The sequence below is a fragment of the Simochromis diagramma genome, unplaced genomic scaffold (genome assembly GCF_900408965.1).
Source record: "Simochromis diagramma unplaced genomic scaffold, fSimDia1.1 OVJJ01000304.1, whole genome shotgun sequence".
Taxonomy (NCBI): domain Eukaryota; kingdom Metazoa; phylum Chordata; class Actinopteri; order Cichliformes; family Cichlidae; genus Simochromis; species Simochromis diagramma.
The window spans coordinates 13,868,540-13,875,987 of NW_024387030.1; the positions used below are offsets into that span (position 1 = coordinate 13,868,540).

Consider the following 7,448-nt stretch of genomic DNA (forward strand, 5'->3'; position numbering starts at 1 on the left):
TTATGCAAATTAAGCAATTGAAGTGCCTTGATTAAATAAAGTCTGGTGGTTGTCAGTGTCTCTTCTTTTTTTTACCTGTCCTTTCAGGAAAGGGCACTTTTCCACGAGACTTTTCATTATCTTCTCTCTGAATAACATAAAATGTGTCAAGGCAGTTAAAATGTAGGGGTAGTAGCTCGAGGACCCAATTTCAGAAAAGTTAATTTAGGCTTGACCCCCTTAGCGTGATGTCATAAAACGGTTATAATCAGAAATTCATTGTAAATGTTGTGCAAAAATCGTTGCTGCTGCTGCTTTGTTGAACATTCAAAGCAAGTGGACTGTGCACAAAAACATCACTGCATTGCTGCAATTGTCCACTTACACCACTGGGCTCCACAGAGCCACAATAAACAACAGCGTGGAGGGGAGAAGGGCTTTACTTCCCCGAGTTTCTTGTTCCTTTAGACCCAAACAGGAAAATGCAAAAGCTGTCTGGACTTCAATGTGTGTTAAAAGTCAGCTTTCCCTCCAATCGCTTCATGTCTGAAAGCACATTCACTTGACCCAAACACTTTTCCTTGAATTTTTATCTACTCACTACTACTACTGTATTCAAACAATAAGTCTACGGCAGAGAAGGGGGGGGGAGGGATGCCTGGGGACCAAGCTGACTTCCTCCTCTCAAAAACGGGACGGCGGGCGGATGGGGAGGGAGGGGAAGTGTGACCTCAGTAAACAGTCTCCGCACTCATTTTTCCCATGACGGCCGCAGACACAACACTGGCTGAACTCTAGCAGGTATCCCAGCAGGCCACCTGAATAACCGTGTTGACCTTCTTCCCTCCATGGAGGAAGTAATTTGGAAGCGATCATCCATAACTGCATCCATCCTATGAGGCCCAACAGGTGAGCAGCTCAAACTCACAAAGACAATGGTTTTATTATCCTTCACCTAGGGGAAACCCATACCATAACGCTGGTACAATAACAGCACCCTGCCATCACTGTTTGCCACCCCGGAATTAAGGCGCAATTTAGCCATCAACAAGTGCAAAATACGGGGCAGAGGGGAAGTCTTCGTCTCTTTCTTCAGCCCAGAGCACCTGTTGAAGGCCACAAAGTACTGCTGGAGGGTCCCACACTAAAAAAGGGGAGGTCAGTTCCCAGGGCAGATAATAATAGTTAGGGTTTGGCTAATGTGTGGACTTAACCTGAAACCTGACTATAGATCTGATACACTCAAAACCACCTTTAAAGATTAGACCACACATACAGGTGATTCAAACCGGAGCACAGGTGCTGTCCAAATGTTTCCTTCTCCCTTATGTATTCTGTTCCTGTATGAACATCAGGTGCAGGCGTATTCAGGGTGAACCTTGTAGAGCAGTAATCCAATCTAACTTTGAGACTTTCCCTCTAAAATGGTACAACAAAGGAGAACCGACCCTGGGGCAAAAACCAGCGCGCCACAACAACAGTGGTCTCAGGGCCTATATTTAACAGCGGTGGGAATTGTGGGAGCAGCAGCACAGGAACACTTTCAATGCACAGCGAAGGTCGACTGGGACTTAACTTCCTCCTCAGTCTCCAACGTGAGCGGGGCCTGCTTGTTTCGGCCCCTTCGACCCCCCCCCTCCACACCCAACAGCAAAATAAAAAGATAAGCATTGTTTAGCCAAACAATAGGCCACTTTCAAAGTCTCAAAAGCTTCCATTTTCACATCCAGAGCCAGCATTTTGAAGTCAAGTATAGCAATAAACAACTTTGCAAGTGGACTGTGAGAGCTTTCTTGGTGAAACATTAGCTGGATCTAATTTCACTGTTCATGTTTCAATGCGAAGAGCAGGTGCAGGTGGACACAAGCATCACTACAGAGCTCCTATCACTATTCTGTGGTAATAGTTACTATAATTTGCTTGCTTGATGGCTTTTTATGAAAATTTTACCATGAATTACTGTAAAGCAGAAGTGCAACTTGGGTGATCACAGTACTTTTCAATGCAAACAAAAAAAGTTAAAATGTGAGCGACAGAATGGGCTAAAAGATTTCAAAGATTACAAATTATAACACCAACCTTCAGTGAATTCTGGTCAGCCAGAGCTAGCGCTTGTTTCTTCAGCTCTGAGACTTTCTTCTGGCAACTTTGGCAAAAGCCTCCCTTCTCCTCCGACTCGGAGATGGGAACCGACCCGGCGCCCTCAGGAGGAGGTCGGCTGCTCCATTGCGCTTCCTCCGCGGAGTGAAGTCTTTTCCTGGGGGTCGCGGGAGACTCTCCACCCGGACATCCCTCCACCTTCGGAACAAGCAAAGGTTTGGTTAACTTTTGAGGTTTCAAAAAAGAGTAGTTTGCACTTAAAAAGCGTCCAACTGTGACGGTGAAACTGTTTTGCCTGTACCTTGACAACCCGTTTGAATACAGAGCACCTGAAGTGCGCACCTCACAAAAGCAGATGTAAATAAAAACAATGCAAACTGTATTTAAGAATAAGCAAATTAGGTTTTTTTTACACGTAATCCTGTGCAGGGAGACACTTACAGTGAACACGCGGTTGTCATGGTCTCCACCATCAAAAGCTGAACTGCCCCAAGAGGAGCTCATTCTCCCAACTCAAGGTTGCACCTTCAGGAGAACGTCTTGAAACTCACGGATACTGTGGCTGAAAAATGCGAGACCGAGCCATAGGCTGCACCGAAGACCGGACTGAAGGTTATCAGTCATCTGTCACATCGCACCGGACCGGTGGCGGCTGGGCGAAGGCAACTTGTGAGTGCGCCCCATGAAGCTCCAAAGTTGTGGAGGAGTTTTGGTACAGGAGGGCACTCAGCCGTGCGCAGGAGGCGGTGTTACTCTCCGAATGGGAGGGATAAAGAAACTTCCCTGCTCATGCGGCAATCGAGTTGTCTGTGAAGTGAACCATTATCGAATATTATACTAATTTAATTGCATAAAAACGTTTCCACTATTTCTTTATTAAAAATCTCAGTAGTTTCTCTCTCAGCTTGCTCTATTCAGTTTATCACGCGCGGATTTAAATAGCCATAGTCTAGAGTAGTTTTAAAGTTTTACAACTGTATTAAATGTAAAAATATCTTAAGAGATATAAAGAGATTAAAAAATATATATTATATATGAAAAATATAATACTAGATGCCTTAATCACTTTAAGGTACCCAGTCTGTTATTTGGTAGGTAGGGCTATATAAAACCCTAAATTGGAGCTTAATTAAACTAATGTCAAAGACAACATCTTACATGAATGATAATGATAATATGAATCTTCTTGTAGGATTTTGTGCTTTATTCGCTTTCAGGGTGCACCGTCAACTGTTGCCTCTCCGGGAGCAGAGATGTTTGTCGCTGATGTTACTCTGGCGCCATCCTCCGTCAGAAATAAAGAACACCATCTCTCAAATTGAAGAGGGTGGGCTCTCCACGGTTAAATATTTAATTGGTAAACTTTGAATATTTCATGCGGGTGATGTAAGCGACAGTCGCCACATGCCCTGCTGTCCTGCACATAAGAAACGGTTTCTCTTTTTTCTCTCCCCATAAAAAGATTTTAATTCATTTCACTTTTTTCTCGTCCAATTCTTTTGCACAAGTCATATCAGCCAATGGTGACGTTTTAAACGTAAATATAACCTCCAATATATGTTTTTATCGTCGGCTGCAACATTTCTCGGGGCTGAAAGGGGCTTGTCAAAAGACACTGGAAGATTTATTATTAGGAAATTAAGACTTAAATTAAACAACGCACCTTGTAATAAACATTTTTTCCACACCAGCTTATAAGTCATATTTAAATATGTTGGTAAGTTGTCATTGAATTGTCTACCAAGCCTTATAGGTGTATTTTTCCTCGTTTACTTTAACAGCAGTTAAAGAGAATTTAAGTTAAGGCACTTTTATTTGCTGCAAAATGCTGAAGAAAGTATTGATACGCAAAACTGGAGATTCTTGAAATCAGTGAATGAAGCTGGAGGTTAACAGGGATCGCAGATGCTACGAGGTGCTGTTCACGGTCCTGAATAGCGGACAGGACCCGTCAAGCGCGCATCATTTATCTGGCTCGTCACTGTTTCCCACTTGTGCAAACAGCGCTCCAGCAAGAACATGCTCTCTGGGATAGCTTTTGTTTCAAACATCCCTTGAGAAAACTCTTACCTTTGTTTTTCTCTTCAGCAGGTGACTTGTAAACCCAAATATAATGTCCGAGTCGACGAAGAATGTCCCCAGGTCTATGACGCTGGGGTTGGGCTTCCCAGCTTCGGGAGACCCCGGTGAGTTTGGTAAAGCCATGTGGGCTGCAAGTGTACCCTAGAAAATATTCCACTCCCTGGGAAACCTATTTGATTCTTACAGCCATCTATTTTATATGTCTCGTACCCCCTAAAAAGATCCAAAGGGGTTTTTAATCCGGACATTCAGTCATTCAAGCTGAGCGCTCGCACGTGTGCGTAAAATAGCCACGACTTCCAGCAGCCCAATAAGAGGGAGGGAAACAAGCACTGCAATCCATCCGGTGCGCAAAAAGGTGTTTATATCCACTGAAATACTTTTTTAGCCATCCTGAGGAAGATTATCCATGATCTTTGAGTGCTGTTGCAGGTCTGAGAGAGAAGGAGCACCTTGTGCATCTGCTGCACTCTCATCTCATCTCCTCTCCCCCTCCCTCCCTTCCTCTCTCCCCCTCACTCAGCCTCCCTCTCTCTCCATCTCTCTCGCTCTCTGTTCCCTCAGATAGAGATGACCTGCTCTCATAGCCGATTTGCTGGTGCGTCGTTGTCATCCCCCTGGACGAACACGTAAAACACAATGACAATCCGGCTATAACCCCTAACGGCAGACCCCCTGTAATATTCCTGTATTATTCATGTAGGGGCTTGCAGTAACGACCCAATCAAAGCTTCTATGTTATATGTTTGTCTTATATACATATATAATGTTCCTATAATCTTCCTGCAGCAGAATGTACTGCAGCTCTGTGGTTAAAGTGTTGCTGTAGAAGCCAGTCTGGGATATAATCAAATAAGAGGCACTTGATTTGTTTACCGTGATGACGGTTATCTGCAGTGATAGCCAATTTTGTTTGGATTGAAACAGATCAGTTTTTGATTGATTTTACTTTATTACAGTCTGTATCGAAATCAGATCAGCTCAAATTTCCTGTGAGATGTCCAAGGCGGAAAAATCTCCCGAGTGCTGAAATTCCTGATAATTTAAGGTGTTTGCTGCTTAAAAATGGAACTAACAGTTATAACTGAGTAAGATCGCATGGTTGCCAATCACTATGCAGCGAATAGCCTCAACTCTTCGAGCAAGATGCGGCTAAAATAGTGAGATTAAGAACGAGGCCAGTGGGTGGTTTCCCTGTGATCCAGCGGATCTATTATAAAAGTAATGAGTAGTCTTTTAAAAACAAAAGTAAAAACTATTTAGAGACGATTAGTTTTTAGAATGAAAACAGGCGTTAAAACAGAATAATCAGAGCGTTGTCCTGCCTGGGTTTAATTTACGAATATAAACCAGTTTTTCTTCTCAGACTGGACTGCACGGAAACAAACTGTAGTGATGATGTCATGCACATGGAGCCGCTCCTCGGTGAGCTACGTGTCACTGTGAAACGCGGCACCCGTGGTGGTTTCACCGAAACACTGGCTCGCATTTCTATCTATTGTTGAAAACTGAATTCAAATTGACAAAGTATGATTTTTTTAATGTTACAGCTGTAAGAATCCGCATTATTTCTTTTGGATTAAATTGATATAATGGGGTTAAGTGTCACCACCAAAGCCCATAAGAGCAGAAACAAATATTTGATAGCCTATATGTTGCACCTGAGAGTGCAGTTTAAATTAAGAAACACCACAGGCTGGTGTGGTATGTGGTATTTTGGGCTCCGTGGTATAAGACTATGACATGATTAGCTTTATTTAGCTCTGAGTTTTAAAAGGTGCCTTCAAAGCCCCTGGAAACAGCAGTACACCTGTTGGCTGAGGTTGAAATCTGTGGATGGTTCCTTTAACTTAACAAATGAACTAGCTGAGCGGAAATCATATCTTGGGTGAAATTTATCTTTAACTTCAATCGTTTTATTAGTTTAGCTCATTGGTATCAGAGCCCAAATACAGTCAACTTTTATTCACAGTGGCGGTAAGTGTGACGTATCTGATCTGACTGCTGGAAAGTTGTAAGGTCACCGGGAGAGAGCGGCGGCTGCATGGAGCAAAGTTTTTCTTTGTCTTTCAGGAGGGCAGAGAAGATCAAGAGTGACTCTGGTGCAACAATTATGACTTGACAGCTAAGCAGAGGGGGGTTAATCATTTGTTTTATCCCCAGAACAACGCAACTCATCACACCCGCTGTTGCGCAGGCACGCATGCATGCACGCAAACACAGACACCTTCTTTTGTGTGATGGAGAGACAGGGGTTGTGAGAAGAGCAATAACTGCAATTCATAGTAAAGATGATTTACCATGTCCGTCACCCAGCCCTCCCCTCTGGAGGAGGTCTGGGTTGAGTCTCCTCTGGCCGCTGATGAAATTCCAAAGACGGGATCCCCTGGGACTTCGTGTGCTGCTACATCTGCTGCCCTTGCGCACGTACAGGGAAATCGCTCTGGGCATCTCATTAAGTCCTCTCCTATGTCTTATCCTCTGACTGTGAGACCTCGATCTGCAGCTTCTCCCGGTGCACGGACAGGCTTTGTGAGAAACGTTTAGCAAATATTGATAGTTCTTGGCGCATGGAGGAGATCAAAAGAAAAAAAGGAAGGGGGCTGTCTAAAAAGGGGAGGGGGAATAAATGGTGCACACTGCTTTCATGAATGATTTATGCAATGTAGAGTAGCCTTTCCCTTCCCTGGGAAAAAGCATTTGGATTTACTTGTGTCAGATTGTGAGTCCTTAGTTTTGGTTTTCTCATCAAACCTTTAAGCAGATAAGAGACCTGAATGCAAACCTGTGGCTTTAATTAAGTCTATCTCAGTTTAGAGGCTTTTTAAACTAATTTAGACTAATAAATGATTTAATCAATATAATACAGACGGGAAAACAACAGCCCAGGAAAAATGATCTTAAACCAAGTTAAATGGGGAAATAGCTGCCCCACGCTTAACTATTTGTTGATTAAAATGTCTTACCAGCAACTATTTTTCTCCGTTTTGGCAAATTAGATAGCAGCAGATGTGATTTTTCCATATTTACCACAGTTGCAATTTTCAGTACTTTGGACAGCGACCATCCCTGCAGACGTAAAGTACACAATCCCACGCATACCCATTAGTGACAAATGGTTCTTTATTGACTTCTGAACAGCAGCAACAGTAAAGCAGTGAAAAGGACGGGTGTTACAGCAGCAGGAGCAGCAGAGCTGTTAAAAAATTTGTATGTGCGCCAGCAGAATGAAATTACTGAACCCTGAAGATTTTTACAGCTCCCCGCAGCTCCTGGATTGCAGGTGT

At 43.4% G+C, this 7,448-nt stretch overlaps 1 protein-coding gene across 2 annotated transcripts in view; it reads right to left on the reverse strand.

The window, feature by feature from the left end:
- The window catches only part of kif26ab (kinesin family member 26Ab), a 67,300-nt gene extending 62,643 nt beyond the window's left edge, over positions 1-4,657 (reverse strand). The window contains exons 1-2 of one of the 2 annotated variants that reach the window (XM_040042023.1): positions 4,150-4,657; positions 2,059-2,277 (exon numbers count right to left, since the gene is read on the reverse strand). In XM_040042023.1, the coding sequence (XP_039897957.1) occupies positions 2,059-2,277; positions 4,150-4,284 (354 nt within the window). In that variant the 5' untranslated portion in view covers positions 4,285-4,657. Of the gene's footprint in view, positions 1-2,058; positions 2,278-2,520; positions 2,833-4,149 lie in introns of those variants that run through there. The other variant, XM_040042024.1, reaches the window with a different exon arrangement.
- Positions 4,658-7,448: the final 2,791 nt, after the last annotated feature.